This window comes from Benincasa hispida, chromosome 4 (genome assembly GCF_009727055.1).
Source record: "Benincasa hispida cultivar B227 chromosome 4, ASM972705v1, whole genome shotgun sequence".
In the NCBI taxonomy this organism is placed as follows: Eukaryota; Viridiplantae; Streptophyta; class Magnoliopsida; order Cucurbitales; family Cucurbitaceae; genus Benincasa; species Benincasa hispida.
Window position 1 is genome coordinate 64,642,878 of NC_052352.1, and position 24,776 is coordinate 64,667,653.

Sequence of the window (24,776 nt, forward strand, 5' to 3'; positions counted from 1 at the left end):
GCACGAGGGATAAACTTAGCAAGAATGTCAGAATTCACTGTACTGGAATTTAAGTTTGTGGAAGCACCTAGGGCTGCCTCAAGAGCAGCGATTTATTGCTGAAAACTTGCCTGAAGATTAGCCAATTGTTGTTGAACCATTACCGAAGATAAACCAATCGAACCTCGATGTACATTATAAGGTAGCGGATGATGAGGAAGGCCCGATGATTGCAGGTAGGTTGCTTGCGACTGGAAGGGAAAGCAGCCGTAGGTTCCTGGCGGTTGCAAGAGGTTTGTTGCCAAACCAGGGGATTTACCTCTGTGGTAGGTAGAAAACTCACCAATCTCGGCTTCAAGGTGTATGTTTCGGCTACCGGTAGCAAAGTTGAAGGGATAAACAACGAAGACACTCGGTAACAAGGGAGGAGCGCTGGCGACATTATAAAAAAGGGCAGTGGCACTGCTACTACCGTCCAAATCGCAGTGTCGACGACAGTAGTGGCGATGATCGGTAGCCCCATCGGTAGTTGTGGCAGAAGCGGGGCTAGTGCATAACTAAGGTTATCTTGCACCTGTTGGTTTTCGCCAATGGCGGCTAGAGTTTCATCTCCACGCTCTGATACTATTTCAAAAGATAGAAAATAGATAACACTAAGTTTATGTGGAATACCCTAGAATAGGGAGAAAAAACCAAGAAATGAAAGTTATAAGAGAAGCCATATTTATAGGCTTTAGCAAGCCCTAATATTAAAAAGGAAATAAATCTAGGGTGAAATAAAATACTAAAATACCCTCGGGGCTATAATATATCAACAAAGCCCCTTATTTCTAATAATATGCATCAATCTCTAAGTTTGCAATAGCTGTCCAAGCAACACAATGTGGTACTAGGTGGCCTAGTAATTAAGAGGTTTTGCTATCACCATATTTAACATTTACGGTAGTTACTTAAATTTCTTTCTACTCATAATATTTTTACCTAGTCTTTTATGAATTTTGAATGATGCTGTAATCCTCTTCTATGAATTTTGAATGATGTTGTAATCCTCTTCTTTTTCCTCAAATGACACAATCTTGGTGGTATAATTAGGCAAAGACCAAGCAAGCTTATCATTCCCATTCAAAGGTTAGGTGAAGTTTAGAAACTAACTACAGATATTGGTAGATCATGTTACCTACCTTAATCCTGACACAGTTGACTGAATGCAAGCTAAGCTTATAGGTGGACTAGGTAATTAGATTTCAAATTTAAAATATTACTTTTAGAGCTAACTTTAACTCATATTTTTCACAGGACTAGTTTTGAGACTTACAAATGCAAAATGTTCTCCCGATATTCCATGAGTGCTTGTATTACAACTAATATCAATTGAAACTTAGCTCAAAATAGGAGTGTGTAGAGTACTGGAGAGATAAACATAGTAGAAACCAGAACAAACACAGCAGAGACAGAAGGAAAAGCAAATTAGACTACAACCACTAGCAAATGTATTATATGCACATTAATGTCACTACACCAGCAAGTAGAAACCAAAACATACATTCAACAGTCCTTGGCCATGTAATTTATACACCTAAAAGCTAAGAAAGCAACATAAATAACCGATTTCATTGAAAATAAATGAATGAATACAAGGGTGTACAAAATACTACGCCCTCAAAACCCCACTATTCAATTAAAAAATAATTAATAGTTACAAGAATCTTCAAGTCCAAAGAGAAACAAGGATCAAATTTACTTTTTTCACCCTAAAATCTCATAACAAAGCACACACTCCATCAAACCATGAATAACGTTATAGCAGCAAAGACCATAAATGAACGTGGGAGACACATAAATTAGTCAATTGCAACAACACGTTGAAAGTAGAGACTTACATTAAACCATTCACCAAGAAATTAACATTAGAAAAAAAAAAAAAGGGAAAAAAATTTAAACCCCGAACCCTATTATCCCTACTTAAGTATGATAATTAGCATGTTAATCAATATTAAGAATAAGTTATTAATATGTTTGTAGGGAAAAACTTGAAGAGGAAAAAGAAGGAAAAATGTTCTAGTTATGGCCTCGGGTAGCATGACAATGAGGCATTTTGTAAGGAAATTTTTGGCTAAGTGTGGAAGTTAAAATAGCCATGCATTGAAGGATGTGGCCTAGGGTATGGTAGCCATGTTCACGAAAGCTAGTTAGGCGCATTGGAGGCATGGGCCATAAGGCTAAGTGGTGGTTGCATGAGATGTCATGCGTTGAACAAAGGCATGTGTTGGTTAAGACCATGAGAGGTTAGATAGGCAAGGATGCGCACGCAAGAGCATGAAGGCCATAGGCACAGGGGTTGAGCGTATGCGCTAATGAGCGTAGATGCAGAACGCGCGAAGCAAAGAGCTACCTAATTGAGGTATGCACCGAGATTGGGCATGCGTGCGATGACCAGATGCATGGTGTGGGCAAGTAAGTTTATGCGATGGCTTAGGCAAAGTGACAGACGCATGAAACACCAAGGCGTGCGCTGGCTGGTGGCTATACGATGGCACTGGCTAGTGAGCTACGCGTTGAGGTGTTGCCCTGCGGGGGAGGAAGCGATGGTTGAGTCTATGCGATGTTCAAGCAAGGCCATGGCAAAGAAAGTCAGTAGTTGGCACTAGACTAAGTGATGGCTAGATACGTTGTGGCCATGTGTAGGCCAAGGATTATGGATTGATTGTGCCAAGCAATGGTGAGTTAATGTGAAGCCTTGCATTGATCAAACGGTGATCAACAACTTAGTCATTCGTCCTTGTGGACCAGCTGTCGAAATTAAAAAAACCCTACTTAGTGGGTGATTTGGCAGCTTAAGAGAGATTTGAGGACATGCTGTGTTTAGTATAAAAAAGAAACTTCAGTTCAAAGGCTCAGTTTAAGCTTTTTACTTGTGCTAAACAGGTGATTCTAGAGCCAATCGAAAAGCTTGATGAGTGTAATTGAAGCTCTAGGGTTGCTGGAAGAGAATTCCTAAAGATAGGTTGAAATCTGAAAGGAGATTGCAAGAAGGTCAAGTTCTCAGATAAATCTGGGTCAGTGATAGAGATTTGAGGTTTCCGGACAAATCACAAGGAATTAAGAGCTCAAATTTTAAAGTACGCAAGTTAAGATGTTTTTAAACAAGTTTGTAGAAGGAAATTGAAACTGGGTTGTGGTTGAACAAGCAGGCAGCTGCAATCGTTGAGCAAGCAGGCTGCTCAACCCAGGTAGGCTGCAAACGCGCACGAGGAGCTGGTTAGGTGCAAGGTATGTGCTGAGCTGTGTGTAAGGTATGCATTATAGTGTGTTGCGCACAAGAGAGCGGTGAGTGGGCGGTGAGCTGTGTGGGCAAACACGCGAAATGCTGGGTGCAAGGGGCGCTGGCTGTGCATTGATGCGTTGGACGAATGCATAGGACATGCGATAGGCGCATGAATTGCTATGTTGGTCGCATGACTAAGGCTTAACTACTCAGAATTTTCCTAAGTGTTAGATGCATAAGAAGGTATGTATTGAGAGGAAAATTGATGTTTAAAGCTAAATGTTAAGATCATTTAAGTGATTTAGTCTCACAAGAAGATTAAAGACACTAGCTAAACATGTTATTCATTTCCACAGGGTTAACGCTAATAGGAAGGGCTTATCAACCCTAGAAGGAACGCCCAAGGCTGTGAGTGACAAAGTTGATGTTTTCCAAATGTTTTAGTAACACATGCTTACTTAAATGTTTAGACTCATGCTTGCTTATGTTAAAGAATGTTTAAAATGATCTCCAAGCAAACCATGTTTCATGAAACCATTAACGCGTGCTAGTTCAAAGAAGTTTATAAGCATGAATTAAGTATTTCAATACTTATTATTCAAAAAGCATGCATTGAAAGTGATGCTTTATAGCAAGAATGTTTAAGCATATGGTTTATAATGTTATGCTTTCAAAGTACGATTTACTTCAAAGTAAGAGTTTATGATGATTATTAGAACCCGATACTGAAGGACAATGAGAAGGTATCTTGGCAATATTATCTAAGGTTTTGACGGTACTTAGTAATAACCACATGCACGTAGGTAGATTCGATGTTGTTTGTGTTGAGAATACTTCACACCAACTAAGGTTTAATGTTAAGGGATTGAGGAAAAGGGTTCTCTCTCAACTAAAGATTATGTTAAGCTATGTTTTAAGCTATGTTATGCTCGAAAGTTTTAAATATAAGTTTGCTTGGCAGTTTCAGTTTAAAATCATGATGTTTATGATGTATTAGTCACTCATTGGGTTAGTAGCTCACTCGTTTAAATGTTTTCCTTCTCCCAGGTAGTAGTCATCTCCCTAGAGGTTAACTACACTATTGCTCTGCCACTTAAAGACTCAGGTGAAAGAGAAAGTTTAGGTGTCTATTCCATTAATATCTGTACACATGTGTCTTCATATTAGGGACTAGTAATAAGTGTGAGACCACTGAACCTTGCTTCTATATATATATATATATTATATAAGTTTGCTATGTATGAAGCCCTGAGGTTATTTTAAATGTTTTAAGTTCCACTAGTTCTTAAATGTTATTATGTTATTCCAGGGTTTTTCTAAGTAGGTTAAACAGGTTAGTTAGGCAATAAGTGCCATAAAAGGGTTGGTAATTACTGTCATTACATCCTCTTCTGGATTAAGAGGGTAATCTAGAAGGGATGTGACAAAAAATCCTTGATCCCTCTGTTTGAAAACCCTAGATTTAGAAGGATTCCAAATCACATATAATAAGAATTTATAAAAATATATTAAAGAATGTTGCACATCAGGAAAATATGTCATCTGTTCTTCAATGTTGCACATCTTCACAAACTCAATATACAATTCCAACCTTTCAAAGTTTATATAACATAAGTTACTCATAACACAAAATATACACTAATTATTTTCCCTTAGCTAGAGTTGAGCTGAAACCAATAAGCCAAAAACTACTTAAATTAAGGTTATTTTCCCTTTGCATTATGTTCATAGCCCATCCCAACTAATCCCAAAAGTCCTTGAAGGGTATCTCCAAATGTCTTAAACTCTTTCCACCTTTGAACACTCTTGAGGTGCTTAAGATTATACCAAATCCAAGAAAGAACAAATTTTAAACATAGAATTGACAACAAGCTTTCTTACCTCAGGACACCTTCTACACATTCATCAATGAAAGTGAAAGATCTTGTTTGAATACCATCTCCCCATATCTCAAACTTGTCTACAGAAGTGAGGGCCTTTCTGTAGAATGCAGAAGGAGCCTTTTTCCTTCCACCTATATGAATGAACCAATAACATTAGATCTTAAATTATGAATTGTTCATAGATAACATAACCATTTCTTGCATTTGGATCTACCTTTCCATGTTCCAAATGGACCATAAATATTGTGGAACCTCCCAATTTGGCACTCAATACCGAAATCCTTAGTATAATGTTTGCATAACTCCTCTGTAGCAAGCTTCTCCAAACCATAAGCATCTTGGGGCTACGAAACAAACGTTAACACGATTTTAATAAGCACATGTCTAACAGTTATTTCATTTCCAAATCATTAACACATAAGCAAATATGAACATTAGTTTCCAATTGCTTAAATTCAGGGTAGATGCAAGCACTAGAAGTATAGAAAAACCTGCACTCATATGATAGAAAAACATGCACTCACACTAGTAGCACAACTATAAATGTTACATTGTATAAACAAGGGGTAAGAACTCATACCTTGTCTTTTATCCAACCTTTCAAATTAAATAATGTTCTTTGACCTGTTTATATTACCAAAGTGATTGAGGCTTAAAACATGTCATGTATAATTCTTAAGTTGATAAAAAAATCAAACTTTCATAATTGTAACCTCTTTACATTACTAATGTGCATAAATGGTACATTCAAGGCAAAATTTTTGTTGTGAATGTGTAGGATCTAGAGTTCCCCAAGAAAAAGCATAAAGAGGTTGCGGTACCAAATCTTTACTCCTTTGTTGCACCTGCAAAACAAGAAAACTCGATAGTTGAATAAATGAAAGAATCTTCTTTTTCAATATCTCAAAGAAGAGAAGCTTGGTTACCTAGATATGAGCTATGAAGACGATGAAAAATTTTCAACAGTATAACGATGCTACCACAAAAAAACCAAAAATTTACCTTGACCCTGTTCAAAGAAACACACTCCCAATAATATTCCACAACCACTTGTTCTTAACAGAACTATCAAAATTCCCAAAAAGTGAATATACAAGAACATATACATCAATAAGCAAATTTAGCTCACAATGTACTTCAAATCTCAAAAGTTGTCACAAAAACAACAATGATTTACAAATACTTTCCTTGTGGGTTTCTTCAGACATTCAAACATAAACAACAATGATGTTCTTGACATTTGCTCTTCTCCGAGTGATGTTCTTCAAGACCTGTAGTATTTGAAAAAAGAGATTTTCTCTAATACGAAATTAAATTTTGTTGCTTTTTCAAGTTCACAAATTGTTCTGAACAATAATAGAAACAATTGCATAACACTTCTATTTCTCAAGAATTGCGAAATGACTCCACAAATCCCTACACTACCCTATGTGAAGAATGTTTGAAGAAACCTACAAGGAGAGTTTTGAAGTACTAAACTAGAACAAAAATCTTGAAGTAAACAAACCCAAATACCCATTTTGCCTCCTTTTTCTTCCACTTGTTCAAAGTGTCCACTATAGAAACATACTTATTTTGCCTCTTTCTTGATGTCTTTTCTTTACAATCAAACAATACAGAAACTAAAAAAAAAAAAAAACCCACAAGCAAGTTTTAGGGATAGAAAACAAGAACAAAGAGACACTCCAATTGAACTCCACCAACTAAGGGAGTTGCACAACTTCACTTGGTACTATTGGCCTACCTACAATCATTTGGCTACTTGAGCCAAGCAAGAGAACACTATTCAATATCAACTGGAAAAGATAAATCCATAAAAGAATACTCATTCAAGCTTACTCAAGATGAAATACATAGAAGAACTATAGTCAATAACAGTACATAAACTCACACAGATAATAAAAAACAAGTAGGCAAAGTATTAACAGCAAACATGAAAAAATCAGCAGAACAATATTCAATTGTGACAAGACCAAATGGCAATAGAAACTAACAATAAGAACTTGAATAAAAAAAGCTACCAAATGATGATAAGTTTTACATTTTCTTTAGTTAGTCTGAAGCAATTGTTCTTACTAAATAAAATACATCACTATATATTTTAGCTGTTAGGATTGGTGTTCTAATTCTCCTGTAGTCTCGTTGTTTGTAATTATACACATTGTTTCTGAATAAAATAAGCGTTATTTCATTCATGTATTTACTCATATCCAATAAACAAAGCTCCATGGTTATTGTATGTAAACTTAAGCATGCATATGAGATATACAAGTGGATCATGCCTTAAGTGATAACCTAAATAAGTCTGTAGTATACGGATTAAGGTGGGATACCTGATCCTTGTGACACTCCGGATACGACCCGCTTTGTAGAGGTTTGCATGTGTTGTAAACTACTACAGATGGTAGATCCTGACCATTCATGTGGAGACATGCAAGCAGGGTGTCCTATACAAAGAGTTTGTATAAGACCAGACCACGAGATGATTCGTCTCTGTATATAACACCGTTGATACTAAAGACTTACATCTCACCTAAATGAACATAGGTGACATGACCTCAATCTTGAGTGTTTTGGAAACTTCTGCCTTTAAGGGTTGTCCTTTGATTAGTATGGGTGAGAGTGGCCAGATTGCCAACTCAACATGCCTATCTTTTTAGGGACTTGTCTAATTTAGGAGCTGGAAACTCAGTTATACAAGATGGAATTCACTCCTTCCCTGAAGCAGTGGTAAGTAGATAGATTGCTCACTTAAAGGCTGATTCCGGGGCTTGAACATAGCGGCCACAACTTCTTTTTAGAAGAGAGGACTCAGTCATAGTAGGATTATGACTTCTATTCATTAGAGAGATCAATGGTACTTAAGGAGTTAGATGTAACTATAGGGGCATAACGGTTATTGGCCGAGTTGTACTTACAAGCGATTTGTGAATGGTTGTTGCACTGTTGATTGGTTAAGATGAACATATAATATATTTGTAGTAAGGAGAGTTCAGCTGTCGGTTTTTAGTGGAGTGTCTGGCAGTTAACGGATGGTGGATCCCATGACTAAAGAGTTTAGTTAGTTATTCACATACCGTTGGAGCTTCGAGCTATAACTCCATAAGGTCCCCTTGGTAGCTCAATGGATTCAAGTTAAGGATGAGTTCTTGGTGTTGATTTGAAATGTTCAAGTTGACAAGAGGTAATTCAATTATATATGATATGATCGGTATGGTATATGAGATACATCAAGTGGAGGGTTAATGTAAATGAGATTTACATTAAGTTCCATGAAATAGAAAAAGAGTTATGGTTTGTATGTTTCACGAGATGAAATATTAAAACTATAGGTTATAAATATAATATGGTAAGTTGGTTATCATTTATATTTATAATAATATTAATTATTGGATAATTATCTTTTTTTCTCTAATAACCAAATGAGTGAGAGGTTATTGATAGTTTCATGGTAATCGTGAGATAAAAGAAAAAATATTTTCCTAAATTTAGAGAATGTTGATTTGAGATTTCCAATCTCGGAAAGTTCTCACAGAAAAGTTGTCAAGTAAATCAGATTTACTAAACGACAGCTTGGAGAGACTAGACGATCATGGAGTGTTTCTACATGATAGACACTCAGCTGGACGATGAGTTAAACGATCGCATAGCTTTAGTTAGATGAACGCATAGCTTTTGTTAAACGATTGGGCATTTTCCTATACGATAAGCTTTGGCATCTCCCACTTGCTCAATCATTTACATGATTTTTGTCCTCCAGTCTCTGCCTCTAACCAAGTCCACACATAGCTCACACTCTGGATTCTCACATTGAGAATACCAAGGTAACCTTTTTGGTAGTGTCATACTCAACTAACACAGTCGAGGTTCTGTGGAGGTCGTTCGGGGTATTCGTGATCTTGGAGATCATTCTGTTTGAGTTTTCGGTGATCGTGCTGTGTTGCGGTCGTGGTGGACGAGAGTTCGTGTGTTAAAGTGTTGCTGTGAATGAGTGTACGTGATCAAGGGAGTCGAAGATGAGTCTTCAAAGGTATGTATATTTCTATCCCTTGATCTATAGTAAAGCATGTTGTAATTTCGATTTATGCATAACCGTATGTTTCTGTTTCTTGACTGTAATTGTATTGTTCATATACAAATGAAATTTGGAACGATCCTTCTACTGCTCATGGAAATCCTCATGTCCGATTTCCTTCATTAGCCTCATCTATGACAAGTTGAAAAGTGAAACTTCTTATATATGTAAAACAATTGCTTTTTAGGAGCTCTACTATATTTTGTCACACTATCATAAAAAATAAAGGAGCTCTTATATATTTATTCATCTAAAAACTTCTTTACAGCCCATCAAATTAATGTTTAAGCTGAATTAGGAATGAGAGTTTGAAGATTTTGTGTAATACTAGAAATTTTAAAGGGGAAAAATGGAAATACGTTTGTCGGAGCAGGGGAAGAGAGAGCTTAGTTTGCCGTTGATCGTGTGAGCGTCGAAGGCTTGGTGGAAGTCCCAATTTGTTGGCTTGCAACTGTCATAATAATCTTTGATCTCATTTGTTAGAGCTTTATTTTCAAAAGTTAAAAGGTGTTTATTAACTTTTTTTTCTTTTCGAGGGATGCATTTTCGGTAAAATTTAAAAACTGAGAAGTATAGTAGTGAAAATTACGAGGACATTTGGCCAAGAACGAACCTGGTGGTGCGTGCGAGGGAGACACGCGAACGACGACGCGTGGCTGTGGCGCTTCGACGGAACGAGCAGCAAATCCGACGAAATGACCAGTAGATGCGGGTGGAACGAGCAGCGAATTTGATGGAATGAGCAGTAGATTCGGGCAGAATGAGCAACAGATCCGACGGAACGAACAGCTGATCCGAGTGGAATGACCAGCAAATCCGACGGAACGACCAGTAGATCTGGGCGAAACGAGTAGCAGATCTGGGTGAAACGAGCAGCAGATCCGGCGTAATGAGCAGCAGATCCGAGCAATTGGGTGCGGTAGCGCGGGTTGCACGACGAACAGACCTACACAGAGGCCAGATCTACACCACAACAGACTCTTCACCCACGATCGATGGACGAATGGTAATTTGGAATAGAAAAGTGAGAAAGAATGTGGTCTGAAGAGGGAAGTATGAGAATGAGAGGAAAAAGAAAATAGGGGGAGAGTGAAGAGAGAAATGAAATAAATGGGAAAAAAATAGAAAGAGGATAAATTAAGCGGATCTTTAATGTCGGTTTAAAACCAACATTAAAGGTACCCCTACAATGTCGATTTAAAACCGGCATTCAAGATCCGCTTTTTTTTATAAAAAAAAATCAACATTATACATCCGATTTCACTTTTTCCAACCGACATTAAAGCCCAAAATTCTTGTAGTGTTAACATACCAATTAAATAACCATATATATTAAATCCAATTTAATATATATAGTTAATTAATTAATAAATAAACATCATTTGTTTATTTGCCTTCACTTCTCGAAATGAATTAATTTATTCTTCATGAATATAATTCATAAGAATTTAATATTTGAATCTTATTTAAATATTTCTCTAGATCACATCTAAATTAACCACATCATATTAATCTCATTAATATGTTATTCCATCAATTGATCGAATAATTCAAATCATTCCTTTTATATATCCTTTAGTGAGCTAACAAGCAAACCTTATGGACCTACCGATTAAAAAGCTCCAATGATATGAGATTAATTAATTAAACTCTTTAATTAAATTAATCAATCTTCATTAACTATCGATCACTCCACTAAAGATCGATAACTGCACTCTCGCACTGTAGATGTATTTCTGTGTCCACCGATATAACTAATCAACAATTGACAAATCGCTCATAACTATAGTCGGGTTAAATTATCGTTTACAATTGTGGTTACCTCTAACTCCTTAAATACCACTGATTCCTCTAATGAATCAACAGTTCATAGTCCAACTATAAACTAACACCTCTCTGGCTAGTGAGAGGTTGAGACCTCAATGTTCAAGACCCAAAATCAACTATTAAAGATCAATTTATCCACTTTCCTTAAGGACGAGAAAGAGTGAATTCCATATTGTGTAGTTGTGTCCCAACTCCCTACTTGGACAGATCCCCAAAATGATAGGCTTGTTGAGCTGGCTAACAAAGCCACTATCACCCATGCAAATCAAAGGATTGTCCTCATAAATAGGAGGTCACAACTCATTTAGGATTAAGGTCAAGTCACCTATGGCCATCTTAGTGAAATGTGAGTCTCTTTTAATAACGGTGTTGTATAGAGAGATTGTTCATTTCGTGATCTGGTCTTATACAAACTCTTTATATAGAATACCCTCATTCACATGTCTCCACACGAACAATCGGGATCTAATCATTTGTAGCACTTTACAACAATTGTAACATCTACAAAGCGGGTCATATTTGTAGTGTTACTAGGATAAAGTTTCTAGTCTTATCCATCTACTACAAACTATTTAGGTTATCACTTAAACATGATCCACCTGTATGTCTCAACATACATGTTTAATTTTCATAAAATAACCTGAATCTTAGTTTATTGGATTGAATTAATCCAGTCTAAACGTCAATAAAGAACATCTTATTTGATTAGATATGTGATTTGTATTTAAAAACTACAAAACATTTGAGATTTAGGACATCAACTCCACCAGTAAGTCCTCAGGTCCCTTGGTGCTTCCATTATTATCTTTATTTTTGTTATAATATATATACCTTAACTGAAGGGGATGATCTTTTTTTTTTTTTTAATGAGATAGACAAAAGGTCAAATAATTAACAAAAAGGAGAGTAAGAAGGGAAAAAATAGAAAAAAAAAAATAAAGAAGTGATAGGGCATAAATTATTGAAGCAAAGGAGAGAAAAGATGGGAGAGGGAGGGATGAGGTGTAGATAAATGGTAAGAGCATTTTTAACTTTTTTTTTTTTTTTTAAAGATAAGGGTATGTTAATACAACTTTTAAAAGTTCAAGGGTATTTTTGACACAAAGTACAAAGTCTACTTCTATATTGCATAATCTAGCCTAAATTAATTACATGAGGAGATAAATAAGGAGAGTAGGATTTCTTTTTTAATGTTTCTTCAATTTTCAAAATGTCGATTTATCCCTCATATAGATGTGTATCAATCGTTAGTGAGAGAGAGAAAAGAGAGAGAGAGATTCCAGTCTCCCCACAATATTCTTAAGGACCCCTTTCGTTAAGTGGCTATTGTCTATCGGCCCTTTCTATCACCAAAAGATAGGAGATTTGGGAAAAAGATTATTCATTTTGTATGTTGGAAGCCTCTAATAATATTAAAATAGAAAGATGGGAGAATCCTAAGTAAGCTTTGCCCCCTAAGAAGGCCACCCACAATATACATAAAAATAAAATTAAAGGATCCATTTTGACATCGCTAAATAAGCTTTATCCCCTTAATCTCTTTAGTCTCTATAAAAGAAAATAAGTCGACGTATAAGTGAGGAGAAAGAAATGTTTCTCACTCAAAAAATTATGAACGATGAACTTGCAGACAATACTATTTTCCTGGCTCTCTAATTATCTAAACTAGTTAGTTTATAGTTGCAAACATGATGTAAAACTTTCTGTCTCGGCCAAATTTTGGTAGGATATTATGTTGATGCATTATGTTGTCTAAAAAAGAATGAGTATGATGTAACCAAACAAACAAAAAAACAAATGCTAAAGGGTAATCCCTAATCATCTTAGCTACATGTGAGGCTAATATGAATGAAAGAAATATATAAAAAGGTATCCTTTTGCAATACGATTTTTTCAATAAATCTATGAAAATATGTAAAATAATCGATTAAATTTACAATAGTGTATAGGGAAATCTTCAACGTTAACCGCGGTTAAAGTCAAACGTTTGACAACTGTTTTCTAAGAAAAAGTTCAGTTTTCTCTTTTGCACTTTTATTTTCTTCTTGTGAAAAAAACCTCATAACAGTCGACATCATTTGTTTTACAATTACATTAATTGAGACATAAGCAATGAATTAATTAGAGGAATATTGTTCTTTAAAAAAATTAGTACAAAGAGTTAGTGTCAAATTATTTAGATACTGATGTAATTTAAATAAGGTGTTTTAAAAGCTTGAAGATATGCATTCAATAAAAAAAATAAAAAAAAAAATAAAAAATCTATTATTCAAATAATTGACACCAACTTGTTTTTGATATTTTTTTAAAGGAAACTAATAATATTCCTCTAATTAAATTTAAGATGTTTTTGGCCTAAAATTAATGTGAAATAAATTTTAGGTTGGAACTTCAAAATTGATAGAATGTCTAAACCAGCATCAATCAATATTATTAACTAGAATAATGACATTATAGGAGTTCGAACTAAAAACTTAAACAAGTAGATATTATGATAAATTTAATTATATCAATATAACATTAAAATTGAAAAATTTATATGAATGACCTATTTTTACGAGCCCAAATAAAAATTAGCCAAACATTAGACAAACTTCGAAAAATAGTCTTTGGCTTATGTGTGTGTAAAAGTATCTATTTGGATTTAAAACATACGTCAAAGCCTAACATTCTCATGAATCTCCGTTCCTTCTTCTCACTTCGAGTTCATTCCTCTCGCTTCTTCTATTTGTTTCTTGTTAAACACAACTGTAAAATAGAGTTTTTTTTTTTCTATCGTTTCGATTATGTCATCTTCCTTTTCCATTCTTCAATATGATTTTTGTTTCTTCTTATTTTTTCAACCTTTCAAGCCAAGTAAAATACTTTGATCAGATTATTATTATTATTATAATCAAAATTTTCATCCTTTTTCAAGCAAATATTGAGAGGAGAGATCTTGAAAAATTAGAGAGAAAGAAGAAGTTTTCTAAAAGAAAAAAATCATGGAGATCTTTGAGAGATTTTTATTTATTTTTTTTTTTTGGAATTTTCTCACGCAAAATCTTGAGAGAGAGGATGAAGCAAGGAGAGAAATGAAGAGTGAAGCAAGCATAGGCTGGAATTGACTTGAGAAAGAATAGGAAAAAAATAATGATGGAGAACAAAAAGAAGAAGCGAGGGGAAGAAATGAGGAGAGAGAGGAAGGAACGAGACCTTAAGTCCTTATGTGTGATTGAAGACAAATTGATAATTCGAACAAATTTAAACTTTGGGCCATTTTTTATTTGGATCCCTAAGGGACATCCGTACAATTTTTCCATTAAGTTTATATATATGTATATATATATATTTGGACTTTACCTCATACATCCCTTAAAAGAGAATTGTTGGGAGGAGTTTAGATATTAAAAAAAAAAAAAAACATTCTAACTTTATTTATTTATTTATTTTAAAAAGAAGAAAACATTCTACCTTCTGAGCTCAAAGTTGATGGTATACATATAAAGCAAAGTTGAAATGTAAATGGAGGGAAAAAGGAAGCAGATTTGATGATGAACTTAGGATAAAGTAGCCACACGCCACACCATCCCCTTTGAGTTAGCCACAAAAGTCGAGCATTTCAACACTTCCAAACGGCTACTTCAATAACGTGACTCTATATTTCTTTATTTATTTATTATTATATCCAACATCCAAGCAAGCCGTTAGTGTGGATCTAGGATTTTCTTTTCCCTATTATTATTATTATTATTATTATTATTATTATTTTGGTCTCTTCTTTATTAAAAGCTCAGAGATTGGGAAATTCAATATAAAGTTATGCAAAGACTTTATTCTATGTACACATACATTAGTGATATACTATATAGAAAGTTTATTTGTTTTAGTTATAAAGTGTGAAAGTAGAAATTTTGACCAACTTTATAAGTATCTCAAAATCAATTCGTTATAGAGAAGAAGCTTAATTGAATAATTTGTTACAAATCAAAGTCAATGTCAATGAAAGTTTAGGATCAATAGTGGTTTTCTAACCTTCATTTTTCATGTAATTGAAAAGTAAGGATAGGTAATATAGACTTGAGCATATCTTGAAATGATTTTGATATAATTAAAATCACTTTTGATATATTCAAAATCACTCCAAAACATGTATGATTGTGTTTGAAATACTTTTTCGAATGTTTAATTTTTTTTTAAAATCAAGTACTATTTAGCAACAACTCAAAATGGATTTTGACCAACTAAGTTTATAAAATAAGTTTGTTTAAGATTAACACTTAAAATCAACTTTTAGATAAATGATTTTGGTTAAATTGTTAATCTCTCTCTAATTTATATGATTTTTAAAATCACTAAGACGCCCCAAAAGTCTTTAATCTCACTTCTTTATGTTGTTGTGGCTACCACCGCCACCGACCAACTCTGATGCCTATCACCATTGTCACTCAACTCTGGCCACCACCTCCACCTAATTCCTACAATGATCAACTTCACTTACCATTAATTTAAATTATTAGTTCATAGTATATTATAAATCATCTTTTATAATAATTTTCATAATAATTTAACATTAATAAAAACACTTTTAGTATATAACAGACCTAAACAATTCATATATAGAATTACTTTTCAGAAAAAGTTGTCGATATATATTTTTTTCTTTGATATCAATAGTTAAATGAAAATGAATTTTTAGAAAACATTTTTTTTCTAAGTCAATTTAAATCAAGTTTCAAAATATCAATGTCCATGGAAATATCGAGGTCCCAATTTTGTGAAAATATTCATGGAAATATCGATTGAGATTTTGGGAAACCTTATGGAAATTGTTGTAATTAGTTAATAAAATTTTGATTGTGACCTAATTAGACTATATTTGACAATTTTTAATCATCATCTCTATAAAATAAGATAATATTTAGAGCTATAGTGTAAATATCTAGGTAAATGTCGATGCGAGAGTAGATTTTTTTTTTAAAAAAAAAGGAAAATAATTACAAAATAATATCAAATTATATTTTTTTTTCTTGAAAATGAAAACTTTGGGTGGTAAAAGAAGCAAAACTCATATCAACTGAACTTTGAGGTGGAATGATATGAAAATTCGATGGAAAAAGGTTTGAATGAAATTTAAAATCAATATATGTTATGTTTATCAATTTTGATTTCTTAGAAATGAAGGATTTGAATAATAAAAAATAATAAATAATAAAACTTACATTAATCCAATTTTGAGGTGAAATGATGTGAAAATTTAATGAAAAAAATGTTTGAATGAAGATAAAATAAATATATTTTATTGTTTTTTTCAATTTTGGTTTCTTGAAAATGGAACTTTTGGATGGTAAAAAAATAAAATTTACATCAATTTAATTTTGAGGTAAAACTATATAATTTGTGTAATCAAGACAAGTCTATAAACTTTTAAAAACTTCCATCGAGCCTAATTACTAAAAAAAAAAAAAAAAACATCAAAATTCTCGAAATTTTCTCGATATTTCAATGGAAAAATTGAAATTTTCATAAAAAATTTCGAGAATATGATGAAAATCAAAATTCTTCCCGTACCAAAATTTCGAAGTGGTTGAAATAAATTTCCATCGAATTTCGAGATTTAGAATCAAAGACCTTCCTATTCAATCACATAATATTGATTTTGAGGCATTTGAAATATAAAATGAATTGATATAGTAAAAAAAAAAAGGCAAGTTTTAGAGCTATTTTAAATGGAAAGTACAGTCCTTTTTTGGTCCTACAGATAAACCAAGTCTCATTTTTTTTTGTCATGCTCTTCTAGTTTAGCATCTGTCCCAAAGGGCCAATAATATTGACCACAATAATTCATCATTCCAATTTGTAATTCCTGAACCCTTCTCATTGGGAACATAAAATCTCTTTGTAGAGATCCATTCCAAATCTACTCTTTAATACCTAAATAAATTTCACCTCAAATTGTTGACTCTAATTAATGGTCCTTTCTTCTCCAATTGTATTTTTTTTTAATTATTTTAGATGATATAATTGTAAATTTTCTTTTTATATTTTTGTTAATTTTGTTGTGAAAATTTGTTGTTATCCAACCTATCCTTTTATTCTCTTCTTCTTTAGAGTTTTACATGATGGGGATGTCAAAATTCAATTAGTTTATATTTCAGTAGTTAGTTATTTTGTGTTTTTGTCATATACTTTCTACTATTATTTTTAAAAAATCAAGTCAAGTTTTAAAGTCTAAAAAAGTAGTTTAAACAGCAAAAAAAAAACGAAAAATATTATCAAATCGAGCCTTAAGTCCTCATTTGATAATCATTGTTATTTTTCAATTTTTAAAAATTAAACTTATCAATAGATTTTATGAATTTATTTATTTTATTATCTACTTTTGATGAAGCCAAATTTTAAAAACTATATATATATATTATAAAACTGTTATTGAAATTTTAAATTTTAAGAATTCAAATGTTTTCTAAGAAAAGGTGAAAACCACTCCGAAGAAATCATGAGAAAACAAGAAAACAAGCACAATTTTCAAAAACAAAAATCTAAGCAAACATTCATTTTTTTTCATCGATGGTAAGAATCAAATCATATAATATACGAACATTAATAATAAAACAAAAAATATGTGTTTCGAGGTTGAAAGTTCGAATTTTCGCTTTCTTATTTTTGTCGTTCTTAATAAAAGAAACTTTATCACATTCACATGTCGAGTTTTGCCTACTAAAATATAATATAGCCCTATCAGTGTAGCAAGTTGGAAGACTATACTATGGAGTATGGTGACACAGCTGGTCCTTCCAATGTAGCTTCATTATAGAGATGTTGAAATGTGTTGAGTTAGGAATTGGATAGTGAAGTTTCAAGTGGAAGATAAATATTTCAAGGTCACTTTTTATAATTCTACATTTCATTCAGTATAACAAAAAGTTGTAGTCACAAAAATGTAACATGTATTGTTGGTTGCATTTCAAAATAAAGCTAACTTTAGTTCCTTTTCACTTTTTTTTTTATCTAAATAATATCTTAATTAACTCTATCCAAATTCATATAATAAAATTTCATGTGAGTTTTTCTAAGTTTTGTTCAAAAGATAAGAATGTGAAAAGAAAAAATAAATAAAAAGGTAGAACCTTGCAAGAAAGGAATTCAAACCTAAGTTTAAAGTGTGTAAAGACTATAATTATAGTCTTAACAAAATTTAAATTAATAATATAATATTGGCTAGATATATATGCATAGTTCTCTAATATTTTAGGGCTTATTTTCTTTCAAATTGGTTTTAATCTTTTAAAAATTACAACTTCATATCTAATATATTTGATTTTTTTAATTAAGTCAGAAAAATGTTGAAATTGATTTACAAAATGACAATCTAATCTCAAAAATACATTTTATTAAATTTGAAATAAAAAGTGTACGTTGGAATTATTAGGCATAGTACTCATCCATACAATTTAAAACTTTAGGGGGCATTTGGGACACAAATTATCATAAAATTATAATAACCATCTCTTGCAAGAGTAAATAATATTTCAAAACTTTCAATTAGTTACAGTAAATACTATTTCAAAACCCTAATTTTCTACAATATTTACTATTTTCTACCGTAAATACTATTTCAAAATCCCCAATTAGTTACAGTAAATATTATTTCAAAACTCTAATTTGCTACAATATTTACTATTTACTACAGTATTTACTATTTTACCTTCATCATTTTTTTATTTCAAAACCCTCAATTAGCTACAGTAAATACTATTTCAAAACCCTAATTTGCTACAATATTTATTATTTGCTATAGTTTTTACTATTTTACCCTCATCATCTTTTTATTCTTTGCTATAGTGTTTACTATTTACTTATCAAACTAAAATAGTTTATACCTCGAACACATACTATTATAACCCAAACTAAAATAATCTACACCCCAAATGCAAATTATTAAAACCCAACTATAATAACCTAAGAGTATAATAATCAACTACTTGCCTCAAACGCCCCCTTAGTGATTCATTACATAATTCTTTGGAATAGTACTTTGTTTAACTTGAAATTAATAATTATTGGAGAAAATGGACTCATTAAAGGTTTCTTTTAGTACATTAAAGTAAGGAGATGCAAACCACATACTTTCAGGTCATTCACGTACTACAAACTAATTCTGCACTTTTTCTTTGTTTTATATAGCAATGGCAATAATGAAAATCTAAACATCAAAACTCAACTACTAAACTAAACTTACTTGGGAATATTGATATATTAATAATTGACAAGTTCATAGAAACCTTTACGTTTAAATTTATATATGGTCATTCTTTTTTTCTTTGTATATCCGTGAGTGTCTGAATTAGCTTACGAGCATCTTGACTAATCTCACCCGACAAACCCTTGATCCTTGGTAGAGAGATTGAACCACATACCTTGTTATTCCTAATATACTCATATATCAATTTAGTTAGGTTTAATTCGCTTACATTTTTAAGTGTAGAAATGTAATAAACATTTACTTTAGTTTATAGATTAAAAGATAAACTTAAAACGTGAAAGTTTTCACACTAAAATTGTTATTCCATCTAAATTATTTTGTTTTGAATATATATATATATATATATATATATATATATATATACGGTGTTTAAAATGTCGATTTCAATAGAAATATCAAAATCTTAATTATATTAAAATATCGATGAAAATATTGATAAAATGTCGATTTCGATAAATATTTGTTAAAAAATTATAAAAACAAAAAAATTAAAAAAATTAAAAAAAATAAATTAATAAATACATATTTTATGTTTTTTAATTAACTTAACATGTCTATTATTTATATTATATTTACATTAGTGACATTTGGTTCCTTATTTTTTATGTTTCATAGATTTTTCTATTATACATTGGCAATATCAATTTTCTTTTACATCAATATCGGATTCATAAAAACGTGAAAATATCGATGGAAATGTTGATATATCAACAAAATTTTAATACTATGTATGTACATACAAACTAGGAACAGTATGAGAACTCTTCAATGACAGACAGAAAAAAAAATGGTGAAAAAGACTAAAATTTGAACTTTGGTTCAGAGAGGGAGCAGGTGAAATCGGATTCAAAAATCAAAGGTGAGTTGACATCACCGTTAGATTGCAACAAATTTACAAATATTTTTAATGCTATTTCTTTTAAACGTTGCTCTGTCCTGTGGCTCTTTGGCAGTTGCCTTTAAAATCAAATTTGGGGAAAGTGAAAGAAAGAGAAACAGAGCAAGAAATTTGAAATCAGAATCCTGTCCTCATCTTTTTTATTCAAATGAAGCAACAAACAGTACTACTGGAGCCAAAAAAAATGAACTCTTTCTCACACCCACTTCACCATTTCTCTTGATCTTCTTTATCCATCACTATTTTCTTTAGCTTCTCTCCTTCAAAATAGCTTCTTCTTTTTCCAAAATGGCAGCTTCGGTCAAAACGGCCGAAAATGCTCGAGAAATCGGTGCATCTTTTGGTTCTAATGGAGTTGGAATCGAATCGTTCACCGAGTCAAGTGCAGTATCTGGGGAGAGCAGCTCAAGCAGGTCGAGCTCCGACAATTCCGCCGGCGAGTGTTCTTCACCGCCTCAACTCGGCTGGCCGATTCGGAAGGCTCAGCTTTGCAAAAGTTCAAACTCCAAGGTTCGTGAAGTTGAACAGAAACCCAATTCCAACGATTCAAAGCTAAACAACAAAACGGTCCCTAAAGTTTCCGGTGAGTTTGATTTTGATTTATCATTCTTTAGTTCTTTTTACGATGACCCATTTTAATTTGGAGGGCTTTATGTTTAAATTTTGAACAGAGATGGAAATGATGAAGGAGAGGTTTGCAAAACTATTGCTTGGAGAAGACATGTCAGGTTCTGGTAAAGGGGTTTCCACTGCATTGGCCATCTCAAATTCCATTACCAATCTCTGTGGTAAGGTTTCTTTTGCTTTAGTCCAGGAAATTTTCCTTTTTCTTCTTGTTTAAAGTGGTATTTATACTGTTTTTGTGCAACTCGAAGCTACTGTTTTTGGGCAACTGTGGAGACTTGAACCCTTGCCAAAGGAGAAAAAATCAATGTGGAAGAGAGAAATGGAGTGGCTTCTTTGTGTGAGTGATCATATAGTTGAATTAATCCCCTCTTTTCAAACATTCCCTGATGGAAGCAAGCTGGAGGTAGTTTTTCTACTTCTTATTTGGTTGACTAGTATGATGAGTTTGTGTTGGTGTGAACAATATTTACTGTGTATTCTGTAGGTTATGACTTCCAGGCCCAGATCTGATATCTTCATTAACCTTCCAGCTCTCAGAAAATTGGACAATATGCTTCTTGTAAGATTGAACTTGTTCTTGCTGCACATTATGCTATTCAATTCACATTGTGATGATCAAAGAATTTGGGATATCTTTGGTCTTGTTTATAGGAAATTCTAGAGAGTTTTGCCGATACCGAATTTTGGTATGTTGATCAAGGCATTGTAGCTTCTGATGGCGATGGATCCTCTTCTTTTCGGAAAATAGTTCAGAGGCAGCAGGAGAAGTGGTGGCTTCCAGTGCCCCGAGTCCCTGCAGGCGGTCTCGGCGAAGATTCGAGGAAGCAATTGCATCATACTAGAGATTGCACAAACCAGATACTAAAAGCTGTAATGGCCATCAACAACATTGCTTTGAATGATATGGAGGTTCCTGAATCTTACTTGGAGACTCTTCCAAAGGTTTGGATGATATTGTTTTCATTTGTGTAAAACATCAAACTTTGAATAATTGCATAATCCTAAAACTTTTGTTTTTACTAAATGCTGTAGAATGGGAGAGCTTGTCTAGGAGATGTTATATACCGGTATATTACGTCGGAGCATTTTTCGTCCGAGTATTTGCTTGACTGCCTTGACTTATCCTCCGAACATGTCGCCCTTGATGTTGCCAATCGCGTCGAGGCGGCAATCTATGTTTGGCGGCGTCGAGCTCATTCCAAACCCCAAATCAATCCTACACGTTCTACTGCAAGATCATCTTGGGAGATGGTGAAGGACCTAATGATCGATGGTGACAAGAGGGAGTTTTTGGCAGAAAGAGCCGAGGGCCTCTTGAATTCTTTGAAGCAGCGGTTTCCTAGTCTTACACAAACTACTTTAGACACTAGTAAAATCCAATTCAACAAGGTAACAATGTTCATTCTTCCACATTGTCAATTATGATCCATTTCCTATTTTTAAATTTTCACCTCATATATGCACATTATTTCAGGATGTTGGAAAGTCCATTCTCGAAAGCTACTCGAGGGTCCTAGAGAGTCTTGCATTCAACATCATTGCTCGAATCGACGATTTGCTTTATGTCGATGACTTAACTAAACATTCGAATAGGTTGACATCGGCTGCGACGGTTAATGTTGTTGGTCACAAGAAGGCCGCTTACTCGGTGCATCTCTCGAGCACTCCATATAAACTCACATCCACAACTCCAAGCTTTTCGCCAGCTCCATTGGTTAGTCCAGCCAAGACTGAGAGAGTGCCATTTCTCAACAACAAAAATACTAGCAAGCCTCCCCGCCGCGGATTTGGAGTGAAAAGAGCCTTGACGAATTATCTTGGTGTCGAGACAAAACTGAAAACTTGCACAAATTCAATTGAAGGGGCTGCTTCAATTCAAAACATTATTGTCAATGAAAATTCAGAACAGAGAAAAAGCTCTTCTGCAGATCAAAGTGTGATAAGTTGCAGCAAATTGCTTGCTGAGAAGATCAAATAGGCCAACTTATGGTTTACCCTTGAGGGGGGAAAAAGAGCAAGAACATAGTATACAGAATTAGAGTAGAATCAATTTGTTAGAAAAACTCTTTCTGTAAGAAATTATTATTTCTATTTATTTGATGTTGCTTGAGTTCTGCTTTCTTAGAACCTTAAGCCCCCACCCATATCAAAACCTGACGTGTTGACTTCACTTACATGTATTTGGTTCTAATGTAACTAAAAGCATATCGAACATGGATTTTAGAAGTGCTTGTTTGTGCAAAATTGTTTTTGAGCAATATATTTTTCTTTTGTTGGGTTCACGAACAATTATCCCTTCCCAAGTTCCCATGGACTCATTTTTAGAATATACAAAATTAATCCACTACCATCTCGGGATGTATATAGGTAGGGCAGAATGACTTCCTCGTGCCTATTCTCCCGTTCTCTATCTTCACAAATTTTTCCATTAAACTGCCTCCTTCTAAGTGATTGAAATCAAATACAAGTCAAGTTAGAATCACCGATCATTTCGAAAAACTCCATTCACTAGTATGGTGAAACGTGAAGTAACTAGAAAGACAAAACTAATGTTGATTAGCCTTAACATGTATGAAATTTCTTATAATAAGACTGAAGATTTATCTATTCTTTAAACTCTTAATTAAATAGTTAATTTCTCAATAACGATACCCATAAATGATTCATACAAATAAGTTCCCAAATGTAAATTCTAAATCCTAAGAATTTTTTTTTTTTCATTATAAAAGAGGATTGGGATGACAATGAGTACACTAAATAAGCTTCACAAAGCGAAAGCGTCAGGTCGTTGTAGTATAGTGGTAAGTATTCCCGCCTGTCACGCGGGTGACCCGGGTTCGATCCCCGGCAACGGCGATTTTTTTTCCCCCCTCTAAATTTCCAATTATTCCTGAAGGTTGCAATACGACATGTCGTTAAACACCCCTGTTACCACCAAGGTTAAGTTAGTAATTTTGTCCGTTTTAGAAAACGTCATGTCGTTCCATCAAATACCAAAGTTTTCTTCCGACAAGAACTAAAGAAGTGCGCAATTTTCCCTATCATCTCTCTTTTTTCAATCCCTTTACCAATTGATTGACTCCAGTCCACTAGACGCTTCAACCCCATCTCCATTCCTTTCCTGCCGGAATCCGCCATTCCTCCGCCGTCTCCAGAATGCCGGCCGGCACCAGTATTCACATTTCAGCCTTAGACGGCATCGTAAATGTCAATTCCATGTTCACTCTCGCCGTCTTCTTAGGTCTGGCCTGGAACCCCAACGATCCGACGAACAACCTCATCCAAAGCCCTAATTGTTTAGCTGGCCCTTCCGTCGCCGCGAATCTGGTTGCCTTCCATGTCTATTCCTTCAGCTCCTTCCTCTTCTCCAGCTTAATCGCCCTCGGTCTCAAGCAAGCCATTCGGATCTCCAAAAGCCCTTTCTATCACCCGACTGAGTTCTTCGTCCGTGTCAACAAAACAGCGGTCCGAGTCGGGATGCTGGTATCGGGAATCGGATCCGTTTGCGGCTGTGGATTCCTTATGATGGCGCTTATCAATGTTGTTCAGATCAAACTTGGTGTTCTGAGCTGCGGCAGCTCTCAGACTTTCGCGGCGGTGGTTCCGCTGGTGATCTTGGTTCCGTTTGCACTTGTGATTTACATCTGCCTTGTTTCTTACGCTTTCATCAATTAGATATTGCGTGTTTCTCCGAGTATAGGACGATTCTGAATTTTCATTTGAGTTATATTTTTGTTGCTTGTGGGCTTTCGAGTCAGTACCATTGTCGGAGGAACTCTAATTCTAATTCCAATTATACCGATTTAGTATGATTATCAATCTTCTCGTTGGTTTCTGTGTTTGGGTAGTTTCAATCAATCCAGATCTTACGTTGTTTCAGACTGGAAACTCGTATGCTCTACCTACGAGATTACTTGTTATTGCAATTATTGTTTGCATAATATATATATATATATATATGCAAATTGTATACCGAG

General features: G+C 33.8%; 2 protein-coding genes and 1 non-coding gene across 3 annotated transcripts; all 3 read left to right on the top strand.

Moving 5' to 3' along the window:
* The first annotated feature begins 20,240 nt into the window (after positions 1-20,240).
* LOC120075280 (rop guanine nucleotide exchange factor 5) lies at positions 20,241-23,025 on the top strand. Its single transcript, XM_039028500.1, has 7 exons — positions 20,241-20,755; positions 20,844-20,960; positions 21,048-21,202; positions 21,284-21,358; positions 21,451-21,741; positions 21,832-22,188; positions 22,274-23,025. The coding sequence occupies exons 1-7, from the start codon at positions 20,461-20,463 to the stop codon at positions 22,775-22,777; spliced, it is 1,794 nt and encodes a 597-aa protein (XP_038884428.1). The 5' UTR covers positions 20,241-20,460; the 3' UTR covers positions 22,778-23,025.
* A 558-nt stretch (positions 23,026-23,583) lies between these two features.
* On the top strand, positions 23,584-23,655 carry TRNAD-GUC. Its single transcript has one exon. It is a non-coding gene; the product is annotated as a tRNA-Asp (tRNA).
* A 163-nt stretch (positions 23,656-23,818) lies between these two features.
* Positions 23,819-24,687, top strand: LOC120075905. The gene has a single exon (XM_039029647.1). The coding sequence runs from the start codon at positions 23,956-23,958 to the stop codon at positions 24,472-24,474; it is 519 nt and encodes a 172-aa protein (XP_038885575.1). The 5' UTR covers positions 23,819-23,955; the 3' UTR covers positions 24,475-24,687.
* The last annotated feature ends 89 nt before the right edge of the window (positions 24,688-24,776 follow it).